At 39.3% G+C, this 18,476-nt stretch overlaps 1 protein-coding gene across 1 annotated transcript in view; it reads left to right on the plus strand.

The window, feature by feature from the left end:
• Positions 1-11,356: 11,356 nt before the first annotated feature.
• The window catches only part of dok6 (docking protein 6), a 48,841-nt gene continuing 41,721 nt past the window's right edge, over positions 11,357-18,476 (plus strand). The window contains exon 1 of the mRNA XM_061758066.1: positions 11,357-11,660. Coding sequence (XP_061614050.1) covers positions 11,595-11,660 — 66 coding nt within the window. The 5' untranslated portion in view covers positions 11,357-11,594. The remainder of the gene's footprint in view (positions 11,661-18,476) is intronic.

Genomic DNA, 18,476 nt, shown 5'->3' on the forward strand with positions numbered 1-18,476 from the left:
GAGTCAAACTGTTGCTGTAATAAAACCTTTGTATCTATCGGCAATGCTTGAAGTAAATAGTTTTTTTTGTAATTTTCACACAAGTGTAAAAAAAAAAAAATACCTGTAGTATAATTAAAATATTGAACTTTGATACTGCTTTGAATAAATGTAACTCAACTGGTGTATATTCTAATTCATTGCTTTGGGGGGGGGGGGCAAAGAAAATGCCCAAAGCACACCCAGAATCTTTTGTGCTTGCTGAACTGAACTTTCACAAGATGAACTCACACATGAAGGCGGTTCCAACTCTGTAATTTTGTGCAACTTTAAGTATATTTTTCCCAAACTCTTATTGCCAGAACTCAAATTCCAATACCATAAAAATCACCAGTGACATCAAAAATTATTATAATTTTTTTTTTACTCATCGATGTTTTTCATTGTTCAGTGGAAAACAATGATTCAAGCATTGTTCAAAATAAATCTACTTTTTTTTTTTTTTTTTGCATTCATGTCTGCTCATGAACAAAATGTTCATATTTGTTTTTTATCATTATATTACCCCAAATGATCAGGTAATTCAGGTGAATTTCCATATTTTCCAAATTTTTTCTAACTTATGCTTGAGCAAAGCAAAGCAAATTTATAAATATAGCACATTTCATGCACACGGTAACTCAATATCCTTTACATGATAAAAAAGCATTGAAAAACAAAGAAGAAAAAACATCTTACAAACATTTAAAACAAAGAGAAAAAATAAATAAATAAAAGTACAATTGAAACAGCGTACAGCGCAAGAAATATCATTTAAAAGTGGAAATGTTCTAAAAAGCCAGAGAAAAAAAAAGAAGAAGAGTTTTTAACCTGGACTTAAAAACATGCACACTTGGGGCTGACATCACTTCTGTTGGCAACTTATTCAATTTGTGTGCAGCATAATAGCTAAATGCTGCTTCACAATGTTTGGTTTGGACTCTGTGCTCCACTATTTGACCTGAGTCTGTCGATCTCAGAGCCCTACTGGGTTTATATCCTATTAGCATTTCTTTCATGTATTCATGACCTAAACAATTTAGTGACTTATAGACCAGTAGCAGAACTTTAAAATCTATTATAAAGCTGACTGGGAGCCAGTGTAAAGATTTTAAGAATTGGAGTAATATGTTCTGACGTCTTTGTTCTGGTCTGAACCTGAGCTGCAGCACTCTGAATGAGCTGCAGTTGTTTAATGCTCTTTTTGGAGAGTGCAGTCAGAAGACCATTACAATAGTCAAGTCTACATGAGATAAAAGCGTGGATGAGCTTCTTCTGGTCTGCTTGGGACATGCAAGCCTTCACTCTGGATATGTTCATCAGATGGTAGAAGGCAGTTTTAGTAATTGATTTGATATGACTGTTGAAAGTCAGATCGGAATCTATCAGTACACCAAAGGTTTCCGACTTGGTATTTATTTTGTTGTGTTTTGTTTGACTATACACAATTTCTAAATGTAACCACTCCACAGTCAGATATTTTAAAACAAAACAAAAACAAAAAAATTGGGAAATGTATTTTTTAAAATAAATGAATTAATTAAAATGCGCAAACAGGTGAATCCGCAGGTGCCGAACCGCGAGTATGTAGGGGTCCACTCTATTTCTTTACATGATTTTTCTTCATGTTTTGATTTGGAATAGAATGCACAGTGCTCCTAAAACATTTGTGTGCATGGAAATAACACATTAAAAGGCTTTACGTCCTTTTTTTTAAATCACTCTGCTATTATTCTGATCACAAGTATGCTTTGGAATGGAGGAACAACAACGCCGACTGCTGCATCTGGTGGGGCACTGCTTTCTTTGAACCCAAAGTCTTCACTGCCTTTCTCAACTTTCTCGGTGTGACCCCGGCAGCCTTTCTATTCATTTCCCACCTCATTGAATCCATAAAACACATGCAACACTCAAGCTGCAACTCGAGAATCGCTGACTCACGCGGCACGCCTCAAATAATCACGGTGCGCCTGGGCAAGGACGGGGATTCATTAGATTCCAAGTGACACAACCACGGGCCCATTAGAACTGGGGAAAGACAGATGGGATGAAAGACAAGCCCGCAGCTAGCGGTGGATCCGCACGGTGCCACCACTGTTTTGAGAGTGTCGCCTAAAATAAGGACGGCCATTAATAACCTCCTCACTGCTGCTGTCTGGCAAGTTGTGCAGGACGCATGGTAGCAGACTGCGTGAGAGACCTGAGGTAAAAGACTTTGTATGTGCTTTGGCATTTGTGCACACTGTACACTTGTGCAAGTGTTGTATATTTGCCTTTAATTGGGTTGAATGGCTCTCTTTTCACATACTCACATGTTTGTTTATGTGCTATGTCTGTGCCATGGTGGTTGGATGGGAATAAGATAGTAGCGATGCCTTCAGGGAACACCTCTGTGAGAAGTTATGGTTGCCAGTGGTAATGACTGTTTTCATTCTTGTCAAACCTTTACTTTGGCGTATGAACAAAACATAAACTTGGACTTTTTTTTTTGCGCCTCATGATGCAGAAATATGACATGCACATATAGCCACACTGTGAATATGTTTACCCAAAGATGAAGTGGGTACTTTGGTGAAAGGGGGGGGTGGGGAACGAAGAAAAAGAGCATTTTTCCTGAGTGGCAAGGTGACTCATATAATTATTAACTTCTTTTAGGCTTCCATGCTTTTAAAACAAACCTCGGACAAATCTTAGACATTTGATTTATGTTAGCCATCCATTCCCGGTGATGGGATAACTGCACCCAAAATGATAGAAATTGTCAGCGTGCATTTAAAATACAACTTGACTGTGTCACAAATTTAAGATGAAGTACTTGAAATATGTCTGTCAAAGGACAATGTACTACATAGATCATAAAGTAGGCAATATCTGCAGTTTAGGGCAGTGTGACCAGTGCAGTCTTATCCTGTTTTTGCGATGGATCATTTATTTTAAGCTATTTTACAACAACTTGGGCCCATTGAAATCTGTGAAATTATAGTGGATGATGCACATCAATTTATGCACACTTGAATAAACAACCTCGTCGCTCTTCCATCTGAAAAGCAAAATATAATTGACTTGAAAATAACATTGATTTGTGTAGGATCCAATGCAAAAAGTGTATCAAATGGGGATAATATTGTTCACTTTGGATTGACAATGTGAGAAAGGTGTGTAACTGTATTGTCGTTCTGAACCAAGCAAGATCAGTTCTGCTTTCAGGTTGTGATGTGTTTATTTATCAAGATCGGGATTGATTTTGACCAAATATTTGCCATAGTCAAAGACAACGAAAAGTCAAAGAAATTAAAAGTAACAGTGATGATGTTGACAGATATAGAAACAAAAAAATAAACGCAATGAAATACTCAGATTCAGAAAAATAAGGATAGAATTGTTTACGGTCTATTTTCAGTACAATAGTCTAAACAGTAACAACAATATGCTTTTTGCTGCTTGGATTCATCAAATTTAATTCATTGAGGATCGTAACATTCGACTTTAGAGGTTCCACTGTATAGTTTTTTGCCGTCTCATATTACTAAGTAGGCTACGTAAAGTATAATGACTTGAGTATGATACATAGTAATAGTAACAGTATGCCTAGTATAACCAACTTTGTGGCCAGTAAGTGTATAAGATATGGGAATATTATTATTTGCAGGTGATTCTAAATCCATTATTGTGGCTGCTTTAATGTCACTGTTTAAAGGTCACGTTGTGCAGCAGTTCCAAGTTCAATGCCTTCATGGCCACAGTCACAACTGAATCATCAACCTTTTGCACACTAAGACAATACAGTACAGTATTCACATTTGGCAGCGAGTGAGATGGTTTGATACTGTGCAGCACTTTCTGGCTGTATCCCCGTTCCCCTATTAAATGACACTTTATAACTAATTCATAGTGTATATATGCAGGGGTGTACTGTAAACATTCTACTGTAAGCTCACTCGAAATGGTTTGGATCGATATTACAAAGCAGCCTCACTTTGACAGGGTTTGTTTCTCTAAGTCAGCTGTGCAAATGAGCCGGGACCTTCCTGTATATCCTTCCAGATGTGGGTCAGCTGTGATTGTGTTGACGATAAAATAACAACAATACTGTAGCCCGGGAATCTGGCATCAGCTTTAACACACAAAGCCGAAGATAACAGAGGAAACGGGCCGAGTTTCAAAGAGGTCTGGCCGATCTGGGGAGCAATCAGATGAACTCTGTGTAGAACAAGCTCTTGTTTGTAGAGGAAAAGAAAATAAATGTCGAGAGAGAATTGGAGCAGTGTTCAAGTTGCTCTGCATAACAAAAAGGGAACAGTTTGAAGTTGCATATTGTTGATAAACAAGCACGCCACCCAGTTCACCCACTCCTTTGCAGTCGGTCATAATACAAGCTTAAGGATGTGGGACAGTTTGGACTGACTCAGAAATGACAAGTGGATGCTGAGTAAGGAAACATCGCTGCTACTAAGTGCGATACTAACTAAGAATTTTTTTTTTTTAAATGTCTTTATTGCTCAGGTTGAGTTAAATACAGGGTTTCTTTTTGAAATACAGTTGTATACAAATAAACATTCCTCATGATACCAATTGTGATATTAAGCTGTTGTGTTAGGGATACTTATCCAAAAAGTTCTATATATATAAAAAAAAAAAGAAAAAAAAAAGAACGTATTGTATGCATCAATCCAAGCATTCTATTTGAACAGTGCAGTGGAAGATCCAACATCACCGCAATCCGTTCCGTGATGCTGGCTGACTTCCAAGTTTTTCTAATTTCCAAACAATGTCTCCCATTGGAAATAACGTGGAGTTAATTCATTTCTTCCCTCTTTTGCCAACATTAAAGCTTTTATTAACTGTACAGGCACTGTCATAGACGTGTAAAGGTAAGTTAAACACTGTATAATCAAACTAGAATAAAGTAAAATTACACACCCTTTGAGGATTGCATGTGTGGTTCTTGTGTGTGGTGTCGTAATGCGTGCAACCATAGCTCCATCCATTTTTAATACCATTGATCCTGTTCAGGGTCACGGAGAGCTGGAGCCTATCCCAGCTGACTTCAGGCAAATGGCAGTCTACACCCTAGACTGGTCGCCAGTCAATCAAAGGGCACGTATAGAGAGTGATGGGAACCATTGAGAAGTAACCAAGTACAGTAAATAAAGTAAAGATACTTTTTTTTCAACCTAAGCAGAAGAAGACACAATGTAAAAAAGATGTCAGAAGCGAGAGGTACGCAAAAGAAAAACCTTTTGGGGCTCATTTTTCAAGAGATTTGCAGTTGAATGCCTTTCTGCGATACAAATGTAAAATTATATTTGTGCTTGGATCGCAGAGTTCAAAATATAAAGAGTGGCAGCAAATCAGGTGCCGGCAATAAAAAAAAAAAAACATATAAATAAATAACATAAAAAATCATGGCAGAGCCTTGGTCGTAGAGTCTGACGTCATCACTGACCTTTTATGTATTTACAGAAGTGGTTTCAGTTCCACTATTTTTTTCCCCACTCACACATGAACCGTTGTGAGGCCAGCCCAGGAGGTAAAAGAGTTGCTTTGTCCCAAACCTGGACGGTGAGCACGCGAGTGGTGCGCTTCTGCCAATCCCCAAGAAGACGAGAGAAAAGTATCACCTGTTTTATATTAAACCTGTCAGATTAAATAAGAAGCCAACAGCATCAAAAGGGTGTGTTTGGGTAAATCTCAGGATGATGTCCAAAACGGCAGCAAGGCACCTCAAGGGCTGTTCGAAACCAATTAAAAGTAGATTTCATGACCACTTAGAGGCCCTCTTACGGCCCCCTAAAAGTTTTGGTTGCCTTGGAAGCTGCTTTCGATGGATCCTCTTTCCCATTTGTAGCTATGAAATATTATGGAAAAAGGATGGGAGAGCAAACTCTCTCCCAGACTGGACTAATGCATAAAATAAATAAATAACAATAAATTGACTTGCTGCCATCAATATTAAATTCTGAGGCACCAGTCTTGGCAAGAGAGCCAATAAACTGGCACTTTAGAAACCAGTATCATTTTTTCCCCTTCTGCACTAGACACAATGATGCAACTAGTGTCATAATAATGATGGGTGTCGTAAAGCAAATGTGCAAAAAAAAAAAAAATACATTTAAATAAATTACACATTTTTTTTAAAAAAAAAGCATGCCGGCTAAAAGGCCACTTTGTTTTCAAGTGACATCATGTCAATTGCAGCTCATTCCACCTCATGACAACATATCGAGTGCAATACACTGCAGCGGTCACATTACCATACTGGAGCTATATTAAGATGTTAAACAGCCTTGTCAAACGACACCATCTATCACTGCAAACAATATTGCCCTCTACAGGGCGCACATGTTAGTCATGCTTGGCCCCTCCTCATTTTTTTCTTTATGGTGAATAAAGGCCCAGCACAGTAGGACTCTCATTAGGCAGCAGGCGTCCTCCAAGGCTGAACATTCCTATTTTGGGTCAACATCAAACTGGACACCTTTTGTGATACCCACCTCTTGTATAGGGTTCGTTTTTATTCATCATGCATTATAATTATTATAAATGTACACATTAATGACCTCACATTGCAGATATATTATTATACTTCTGATACACCTAAAACAATATAAGTAGCTCACTGTTCTGAGGTTCGGGGTTTGAATGTCGGCTCCAGCAGTCCTGCAGGGAGTTCTCCGCCTCCTCCTACATTCCAAAAACATGCATTTTAACTAGGTTTGAATATGAGTGTAAATTGTTGTCTGTCGTTCTGTGCCCTGCGATTGGCGGGCAACCAGCCCAGCATGCACCCTGCATCCCATCCAAAGTCAGATGAAAAATGCAAGGCACTGGAGCCTATTCCAGCTGACTTCGGGCAAAAGGTGGAGAACCAATGCGAGGAGCTCTGCTCTTTCTGTGAGAAATGCAAAACCAGCAGAACAAGTCTCAAGGGAAGCAGCCTAGAGTTCAGAACTGTGAACAGACCCCAATTTAGGACACAAAATAAGTTAAAGTGAATTATCCGTTACAATTTAACATCCCTAACTGTCGACATGTCTAATGAAGATGTTTGCGAAGCGATACCATCGCCTCATGCAGCGTAAGAACATGAACTGTGGTGGCTATGTCTTGACGTTCTATTCGAGAAATTGTATATTTACCATAATATCTGTTTGGTAAATGTATTTGTGTATGTAATCTATATTGACTGTAATTAAGTGTTGGTCATAATTTACAAAAAAAAAAAAAAAAGTTATTTTGGTTGGATTTAAACTACAGGGTTCAAGTGATACAATTTGCTCTGAAGTGGCACCATTTGATTATGTGTCATAGCACCATAAATAAATAAAAACGTGAATCGGCAGATCGGGCCGCTTTCAAATTGGATAGGTATAAAACAAATACAGCTTAAACACCAAGATTGGCGATATCCTGTCAATGCGTAACAGTCATCAAAATACACTAACTGTCTAACATACGTGTCAGAAAGGTTCCAGGACTGCTGTCCTAAAAGATGCCAGTGGAGTAAGAAAAAAATAATAATAACTTCCTCCCCTGGCATATTTTTTCCTCATAATTTCAGGTAAAAAATTAGCTTGAAACGTAAATAAATGTTTATAACATGCTTGGTACCTTAAAAAAAAAATTGAGTAGAAATAAAAAAGTAGGCTGAAAAATAAACACTCCAGTAAAGTAAAGAGACCGAATATTTGTACTTCATGACTGGACACCTATGCTTATATATTTCTGAGTATGTGTGTAACAAAAGGTTGCTGATGTCTCATGTGACGCCACACATGATGATAGTTTGAACTAACTTTAGAGGCATATTTTTTTTGCAGAAAGTCTTCCATGAACTTCGAAATGCTCCACCTTTGGGGCATTAGACTTCGGAGGTTTCACTGCAGTGCCTTTAGGCTTTCACGCCCTCCTCGACATGACGTATAAGGGTCCTCTCACCATTCCCCATCGTGGTGAAGGACACAGAGGCCCTCCAACCTTTTTTTTTTTTTTTTTTAATTTTCTGTATGAAGTAAATCACAAACATGCCACGAGTGGATCCTCTGAGACTTCAGTCGACCTTAGCTGTTCCACATGGTGTGATCAGCTGACGTCCTTCGAGCAGTCATAACCAAGGACTCACTTTTCTGAGAAATGGGCATATCTGGCTCTTTATTTATTTATTTTTTAAACAACTCCAGGCTTTGACATCTAATCAACGCCAATTCCCAATGTGCCTATTAACATATCAGGCTGATGGTTGCTGCTGTAAAAAGCACAAGTACAGAACATAATCATCACTCTGCCCGTGTGTAGGATCGCTTTCACGCGCCTCTGCCGAGGTAAAAAAAAAAATGGCGACCTGGCATCGACATGCCTCCTCCCACTCACTCACCCCTGCTTATCTTTTTGTGTTCATTATTTAGCTGCTTGTGCTTGAATATTTGCCGACTAATGCTGTAGAGCTAATTATAATACTTCACTTGACTATCACAGCTATCTCAAGATTATTCTCACTTTTTATATATTTCATTAGTTTCAGTTCATGGTGGGCATAAACAACACCAGTTAGTTGCACTTCATGGAGGAAAAAAATTCAAGGGTCCCATTATTTTGCAAGGTTTTGTAGTACTACTTCAGACTGAAAATCAGCAAAAAGTAATGCAAATGTGAATTCCTCCTGAGGCCACATTGCCTCGACTGTAGCTGTATAAGGGAGCTGGGCATTTGTGAAAACATTTATAAATGATAAATAATACAATCATATAAGCATTTCATCAAAAGGTCCAGGCTTGCTAAAGTACCAGTTCTGGCCCAGAGTTGTTTGAGCAATACCAAGCTAACGCACATTTGCCTGTTTTGTTCATGACCTTGATGAAGGTCTCTCTTCTTGTGAGTGAGTCTCACACATCTGACCTTGTTGGCAGCCATTCATGTATGTCAGAGCCATATGGTGGCCTGTGCGTATGTACGCGTGCAACTCCACTACCTGGCCAGATGAACAGGCAGGGTATTGCTTCCGCATAACTCGAGTGACATAACAATAATAATAATAATAATAATAATGTGATATTATTACATCATATATTTTAGTAACTTTGGGTCCTTCGAGGGTACCAAAAATTTTAGATTTTGGTCTTCAGTTGAAAAAGAAACAGAGGGGAAATTACTAAAAATAAATATTCTAAAATACCTGATTGCATTAGCCACATACAGTATTGAGTCTTTATGGGTAGGACACTTTGAGCATGCCAATCTTGTCATTGCAAGAGTGTTGTAAATCTCACAGTTTTTCAATTGGATTTAGGTATGGGCTATTCTAAATATTCTTTAATATTTTGGTCAAACCATTCTTTGATTATAGCAGAGTTGTGTTTCACCTTCAACATCGCCAGTCGGTCACATTTTGGCAACGGTAACGACCACAAGGGGCGGAAAAGCAACAAACTGACAATGTCAACATAGTTTTCTTGGAGGGAGGATGATGAGGTGGTGGAAGTGGAAGATGGCTCAATCACACAAAGAGGATTATGGTGCCAAAACAGCCTTGACAAATCTGAAGTTTGAGGACACTTCCAGAGAGATTTGCAGACTATCAGAGACAAGCAGTTGGATGGGTGGCAGATTGCTGCACCCTCGTGAAAATGATACGAAGAAAAAGATGTCGATTTTCACCTTGGGAAACTAGACAGAATAGTGCTCCTCAAAAGGGCATCCATGTGAGGAAAAAAAACTTTCTCAATGAAAAGTAGGCCCCTTCTCATGAATAAATGAAAGTGTGCGCGCACTCTTTTGGAAAAGGAAAACTGTGGCAACCTTTATCTTTGCCTCTTTCTTACCGCAATATTTGAGAGTGTAAATAGACGATGTTTGATCCAAGCTCACAGCTGCTTATCGTACTCCATTCTATAAGCCATTTATCTTCTTCTCCTTTTAATCTATATAAGTAATGGCAGCCTGTCATATCAATACACGGTAGCTCAGCCATCTGCTGTCCAATGCCAAGAAAATTCCCTGACCATAATTCAACAAACTGAGCCTCTCACTCCACCTATTGCTTTGGCTGACATCAAATTTGTCTTCTGTGCATTTATTTTAAGTGATTTTTGATTGGTTGTCTGCAGTGTTGTGCCTGTACAAGCCGCAGACCGAGCTTTTCACAGTCTTGGTTCTTGCACAATGTATGTGATCATTTAATAGGGCACTGGACTATCGGCTTTTATTATTGGGCAAATCAAACAACATCAGTTCAAGGCGACCTAATAATGAAAAAAAAAACAGAGCTCACGCACACACACGCATATAGAGGCAATCTAAAATTGCATTTCCCTATTAGCGGCCTGTCTGGCAAAAAATATGGAAATGATATTCATACTCATACAAGCAATAACAGAGAGACAAGGTACAAAGCATGTTACTAATTAGCCGTGACTCTAAACTCTGTTGTACATTTGCATATTCCCTTTAAACGCAGGCGCTAAGGATTTGACTGAAGACTTTCAAAGTTGCATTAGAAGTTGTCTAAAACTGTAGCGCCATCATATCTGTCATAATGCGTGCTCTTGATTCTCCTCCCCCTCCATGAGGAATCATTCATCAAAGTCACCCAGACAGACAGTACCAATTTTAAACACGTGCTATTGAATAAGAAGCTACATGTACGTCCGAACACGGTTTCGGGCAGAAACTTAGCATGATGAGCAAAGTGTTTGATTTCATATTGGCAGGTTATTAATCCAGGTAGTTATTTTTGTTTTATACTGTGCAACTTTGACGTAATGAGCTCACTGAAATATCAATTTGATGCGGTGCATTTCAACACCACTGGATAAGATCCCCAATCATACTTCACCCCCCCCACACACACACACAAGCACTATGCATGTAGAATATGTTTCATGCAGCTCGTTTATTGTACGTCATTGTATTATGCAAAGTGCGCAATGCATACAGTATGCATCGCATGGAAATGTGAATTTTGATGGTTATATTTGCTCTGACTGGCTGGCGATCAGTCCAGGATGTTCCCCACTGCTCACCCAAAGTCAGCTGGTTTAGGTATAGAAAATGGGTGGATGAGCAGATTGTTTATATTTCAAACAACCGCCGTAATTGAGGATAAGTGTTATAGAACAACACGATATACAGTATAATGTAATATGGTACAGTTGAAACATTAATACTGGCGTCAAATAATTGAATAATGAAACTAGTGGTCCCCTCAGCACCTTGATTTATGACCCAGGCCTGACCCCTTCTCTACCGCAGATGGTGCGGTCCAAGAGGCTTCGCGGGCGCCCCTGCTCCAACGAATCAGCTGACAAATGGTATGCCCCGCCTCCCTCCTCCTGTCCCCGGATGGACCGCGCCGCGGAAGCCCGGCAGCCTGAGCGCTGACACGGGAGCAGGTTGCCCGCCGCTCGCTTCTCCTCCTCCTCCTCCTCCTCCTCCTCCTCCTGCCGCATGTCTCGCGGACAGAACCTCGAGTGAGACGACCAAAACACAAGACAAGAGTTTATTTATTTTCATCTCGGCTGTACTCGTGTGCTCTCGGCGCCCTCCACCCCCTCCACCCACCCCCCATTCCCCCTTGACCAATGGCTTCCAACTTTAACGACATAGTGAAACAGGGATACGTGAGGATACGGAGTAAGAAACTGGGGGTGAGTACTGCTGCACTTGCTGACTATTTTAGGAGCAAGAGGAGGAGGAGGAGGAGGAGGAGGAGGAGGATGTGCTTTAGCATCAGGGGCATCTGGATGGGAAATTAGGCTTTAATTGCTCCACTGGAGGACTTCCTAGAGGAGATGAGACCAATGTCTCTCATGTTGCTCTAGTTGGGATGATGGACAGTAGGATGCCACGTCTGTCTGCTACTAATATTATTGTTACATTCCAAATTGCTGGTGTTTTCATTCAGCAAGTTTACTACATCCAAGTGTTGTGCTGCACGTGTGATTTGTCATATGCCAGGCACGAGGACATTTTAGAATGCCTTCTACACTACACATCAGTGGTGGGGTACATTTTCCCCCGCAAGGGGCCGTTTCACTTTTAGGGCCACGCTGAATGTGCTGCATGATAAAAGTATGATGCAGAAAAAAAGAAAAAGAGAGCATTTTGAGATCAATTGGACCCCACAGTTACCCAGAGTTTGTATGTTTTTAGAAACGAAGCCTGATTAATTGCTCTGCTGTTCCTCACGCCAGCCGTACATTAAAAAGCCACAACATTAGGTACAATTTTGTCTTTATAACAATATTTTTTCAAAAAGTTCATTATTTAAAACTATGTGATTGTGTAGTATTGCGATGGTACTTTGCAGTGAGAGCAGTTTCTCATTTTGGTTTGTTAGGCACATAACGTGGAAATAAACATTGGAAATACTTCAGTCTTCTTCGATCGCATACCGTTTAAAATCAGTTGAGTGCTTGATCAAGCGCAGAAACAATGCCCAGAAGTTTGAATCAGATGTAATTGGTGTTTTAAATATTTTATATATGCTATTTAGCGGCAGCATGGTGATCACAGGTCTCACTGTTCTGAGGTTCGGGTTCAAAACTTGGCTACGGCCTTTTTGTGTGGTATTTGCATGCTCTCCCTATGATTTTTTTTCCCCCTCACTCCCTTATTCCCAAAACAGAAAGTCTAAATTGCTTATAGGTGTGAATGTGAGTGTTAATGGTGTATTGTTTTAGAAATATCTATCAGTCATGTAGTGCAATTCTACACCTCTGCAGAGTACAACAATAAGCAAATTGTGAAATTAATACCAGTCTCACAAGCTGACTAAAAACTGAGGGTTATTGTTATTGTAAAAGGCAGCTACTGTATTGTGACCAGCGATTTTATTTCACCGCACAGACGACCTTCTATGTTTGCTAATAAGCGTAACATTTAAAGTCTGATCATGTTCCATTTTGCACCACGGGCTACAGGTCTCATTAGTGAGGTCCGAGGTTCTAATTATCAGCCTGGGGTGTACATAATCATTGTTACCATGAAACTCTGTGTATTAAGAAAGTATCACATTGAATAGATATGATGGAGATAAATGGTTTGATTACTTAAAAAAAAAAAAAAAAAAGAATGACAGGCCACAGAGTTCCTCAATTATAATGGCCATATTGTCTGCCATGGAGCCATCTGCTTTTGCGCATTACGATAACAGAGAGGACCATCTTCCCTCTGTTAAGGTGATGATGATGATGGAGGCTTTAGATTGCAACACAGCTTTATCCCTACTTCTTATGCCCTGTTTGATGCCACAGTGATAGTCGTTGTTTTTAACCTTCTCTGCATGGAGTGAGCGCAGAGCTGCTTAGGAGCAGACGCCGTTGGCTGTTAACATGCAAATCGGTGGGTATAAAGTTTTAGGGGATTGATTTTTTTGCATGGGCGATGAGCTGAATGCATTTCTAGAGAGCAAGCGAGGACGCTGGCGGCGTGGAAGCGTGGCGCTGTCTTTTCCCGCTTTGCATCCCACCCTGCTTCCTACTCTCTTGGCCGTCTGGTGTATCATCACTGAGATGAAGCTCTGTTAAAATGGCCTCAGAGGACCCCTGGCACATTATGAATGCTTATGAGGTGTTATGCAAGTCTATTTTACTCAGAGATCTTGCAAAATGTTGCTTTCACACTGTGACACAGCGTCCAAACAGCATATAATTACACAAGAAGTAGTTAATAATTGCTTGAAACAACAGGGCGCAACTTTACACTTTTGTCACGCGGGGTTTCTGGACAATCAGTGTATCAGAATCATCACAGTAAAGCATTTTTTTTTCACCTGTGCCTTTCAGACAGAAATCACAGAGGTAGGACATTGCAGTCTGTTTGTGCATTTATATAGCTGTGTCAAGCTGAAAAGGCTTCCCGCAAACAGATACGTAGCCGTCATGCGACGTATACAATACATGTTTACTCAGGCAGAGCTTGACATTAACACCCGCCAACCCAGCGGGTGAATTTCAGCTGTGGCAGGTAACAGGGGCACTTCCACAAGCCACTTTGGCGGGTTGTATTTCGATCGGGAATAAGTTCTCTCAGCACCCATTGGATAAATGCATTAAAATAGGAGAAACAAAGTTGTATCAGCACCCCCACCGTTGACGAAGGTGTTTTGATCTGGAAGTTCGATCAGCACCCTCGTACTGCGTCCAGGTAAATTGCTGGGTTGCCTATTCGCTCAGTCCATCTTGTTGCCGTTTAGGAAATAGATTCGGTTGAACGGTTGAAATTTAGCACCAATGCCACAAAGCAATTCCTCATGATCCTCCTCCTGCTCTCATTTTGCTTTTGCTCTTTAAGAAATGCATTCACAAGGTCACTAGCAAGTGGCATTTCGACAATAATGGAGATGTTTCTTCTTCCATCACTCCACTGCTAAATCTTAGACAAATAACCACAACTGACGACAAAAGCGTCTGCCAAAAGTTGTTCTTTTTTTGCAAATAATTGCAAATATTCCCAGACAGGTTTGGAGCAAATAAGGAATTAAGTTTGTGTCCCAGAAAGGTCCTGGGTGTTTTCTTTCTAAAGGTCTCTTAAATATCACATTTCAAGGCAGTTGACCTTCTAATCCCCCCACATTGCTCTCTAATGTAATGCTGTGCCATTCAAAATGTTTTAAACATTTGTTTTATTAGAAAGAAACGACGAGCTGACATTAAGAAGAATAAAAATACATTGGCATTGTAATCGATCATTAGCATATTGCCTTATAAATTATTTTAAACATTGATTTTATGTCAGCTATTTGAAGACCAAAGTTCTCAGCGTTTGCCAAGTTAAAGGAAAATGTTTCGGGCATGCCGACTTCTCCATCACTGTTGCCATGATGGCTTAATTAATGATGATAAATATTTAATTAGCATTGCTGTGCCATGTGCATAAAAATGCACTTAATTCTTAAATCAGTCCCACTGCTGCTGCTGCTGAGATTGCTACACTTAACGGTATTTTAATTAACTCTCAACTTTCTGCAACTTTTCCACCAACGTCAGAATCCTCTTGATAATATGATGATGATTGTGACTTGTGATTGGGTAACCTTTTCCTTTTATATATTGATTTATTTATTCACCTTTTGCATCTGGACACCTGTTTTGTTGCATTATGCACTGCAGCTTGCTTGATCTGGTACCAAAGTGCACAAGCAGTGATTAACGCTCTGCGGCACTAGTAGCTAGTTAAGGCTTTCCTCCCATAATTTGTAATGCAAATGAGATTTACAGCCTCAGAGGAGTTTAAAAAAAAAAAAAAAAGATTTTCATGTTGTGCATTTTTGAAGGCCAATTACATTGTCTTTTTTTCACAGATTCTCAATGTGACGAATGAGAAAAACTTTGGACAGACTGAAATTATATATCTGTTTCAATGTCAATTTCATTTCTTTCCTGCTAAATAGTGTAACAAGTACAGTTCTGGCCACAACATTTAGGTATACCTGCATAATTTAATGATATCCAATACCATCCATCCATTTTCTATACCGCTTGTTCTTATAAGGGTTGTGGGTGAGCTGAAGCCTATCCCAGCTGAGAGGTTGGCAGGGTACAACCAGTCTTGCATTAAGTACCAGAATGCAATACTTGAGTAAAAGTACAAGTATCTTAACAGAAAATCATTTTGTTAGAAGTTCAAGTCAACGTAAGATATTACTTGAGTGAAAGTCTTAAAATATCTGAAATGAAATGAATGAATCATTAATGAATTTTCCCACATTCATAAAGTAAAAGTCTTTAAAAAAGCTAGTGGTAATAGTTTTGATTAAGTTTTTTTTTGTTTTTGTTTTATTATTAATGTATTTACTTCAGTGGTGTAGTTAAAGATCTGCGTGTTGTCTGATGAGCGAAGTTAGCTTCCAAATATTAGCCAAGCCATAATGTTATCCATATGCCAGAATGAGCTCATAACTAAAAGAACACTGACATTATTACTTCACTGGATTAATATAAATTAATTAAACCTAACAGGGTGGAACAGCAGTTTTTCAATGCCAATATTTCTGTAACTTTAGATAGGCATAAGAGGGACTTCATCCTCTAGGAATCACTCCTACAAATGTACAAAAGCAATTTTTGGAAATATGCCCATGGGTGTGAATAGTACAAAATGAAGTTTGAAGTTTAAAAAAAAGAAAAAGAAAAATTTGATGTACTTCAGGTACTTTTGCCATTTTAGCGTAGCTTGCTGCATAACTGTTGGGTAGCTTCAGTGTAGTGAAACTTCATTAAATGTAGAAAAACGTAGCTTATTACATTTTCCAAGTAGACTCAACACCCGCAGGACTGGTCTATCTAAAAATAGCAACAGTCCACATATAAAAGCATCCATCATGCAATATTAGCAAAGAAAATACTGACTAGACAGAATTGTACAGTGCTAATATATCCAAAAACAAATGATTGTGGACTTTATTTACTTTAATGCATGCAGAACCTTTAAAAATAAACTAACTGCAGAAAAAGAATGGAATAATGAGTAACAAAGGGGAAATGTATTGGAGTAAAAGTATATATTTTAAGAAATGTAGTGACTTAAAAGTGATACTAGGCAGAAATGTAAATAACGAAGTAATGATAAGTCAGGTACAGTAATGAAGTATTTCTACTCCACTACATTACACCCTGGACTGACTGTTCGCCAGCCAATCACAGGGCACATCTACAAAAACAACCATTCACATTTACATCTATGGACAATTTATAGTCGTCAATTAACCTAAATTATGTTTTTGGAATGTGGAAGAAGGCCAGAGTACCCAGAGAATATCCAGGCAAGCACGGGGAGACCATGCAACTTCAGCACAGGATGATCGGTGTCACGGGGCGAGTGTGTTTTCCGGCCACGAGCGGGAATTCTGCCAGCTCAAGGTAGCCTATTCCTTCACACTTCACAGTCGAGCAGGTCAGGCTTTGAAGATAGCTTGGTCTTGCCCTAACGATGCAATGCTGTCTAATCCACTGGTAACAGAAGAAATGGCACACTGTGACTGCCGGAGCAGAGATTCACACCCCAAACCTGAGCGCTGTGAAGCAGATGTTCAAACCACTTGAGTATCTCACTGTCTGAGATTTAATACCCTATCTAAAAACATAGTTGATTGATGCTATCAGAGATGTTAATTCAACAGTACTGTGGAACCTCTAAAGTCGAATGCCCCTGACTCATTAGAATTTCAAAATTGGACCAACATTTTTGGAAAGTACGGCTCGAGAGTTGCAGAAGACCTCGGCGTACCTCATGCAATCTCAGTTGACGTCAAAGGATTAACTCTGCATGTGTCCGTTTTTCATCATTGTTTTTTTTTTTTGTGTGTGTTGCTCTTTGTGACATTTTCCAAAAGAAGCAGCATCCCCACAAATGTTTGTTACGGGAAGAATAAACACAGGTACCACTACTGCAAAATGTAGCTCTGCAATAGAATATAGTTTTAGTAACACACATCTAAAATGTAGTCATGGTGCCTCTGAATTCAAACATTTCTGAGGTTGTACAAACACACCGTAAAAAGACAAGAAAACACCATTAAGTCACACAAGATCCTGTGCATGTTTGGCTTTTCTAAATGCGCCAAAAGAAGCAGCAGCCTCAACAAGGTGTGTTAAGAGAAGACGAATGTGAGAAGAGAAGAAGAAGAATTGGTTCTGTTGCTACTTAATGGTAGCACTGCAACAGAATGTAGTTTCAGTTGAACAAAATTAAACTGTTTAATCATAGTACAGTGGAACCTCTAAATTTGAACACCTCTAAAGTTGCTATAAACGTTGGTGTGTGTTCATTTTGTTCTTTTTTTCCACTGTGTCCAAAGGAAAAAGAGCCTCAACATGGAGTGTTAAGAGAAGGAGAAACACTGGTTACATCACATTAAGTGAAGACTCACATTCACCGCAAGATGATTCTTTGTTATTAAAGTTGTTTTTTGCATTATGCCTTCCTCATGAAAATTTTAACAATCTGGTTTATAATGGCACTACATCACGAGCTGTGATATGTTTCTAATAGTTTGGCCCTCTCATATAGCTACAGTAGATGAACAAGGAAACCAAAATATTGACGTCTTATGTGGTGCATTTCTACACCACTGTAAATTTGAACCTACAGGGAAAGAGTGGAAAAAAGTTATTTTAAGGCAGTAATTGCTGAAGAACAATTCTATATGTGCAGCTTCAGTAGGTAAACACTAAAGTTGCATGACTTTGCTCAAGTAAAAGTGAGTTTCTTGCTGAGAACAATACAAATTACAGCGCACCACAGTGGCAGTGAAGTTGCCACGCCAACAGTTTTGGCTGAGCTCATCAGCGTCCGTCATTGATTGGCTCATTTCCAAACGTCATCATGTGTGAAGGTCGAGGTCACGAGGTCAGCGCAGTATTCTGCAGAGTGATCAAATGATCTCCCTTTTCCAGCCATTTATTTTCACCAACTTGACTGGAGTCGATTGCCTACATTAGCGAACTTCTTTGTCTCTTTGT

Source organism: Phyllopteryx taeniolatus, chromosome 20 (assembly GCF_024500385.1).
Source record: "Phyllopteryx taeniolatus isolate TA_2022b chromosome 20, UOR_Ptae_1.2, whole genome shotgun sequence".
Classification (NCBI taxonomy): Eukaryota; Metazoa; Chordata; class Actinopteri; order Syngnathiformes; family Syngnathidae; genus Phyllopteryx; species Phyllopteryx taeniolatus.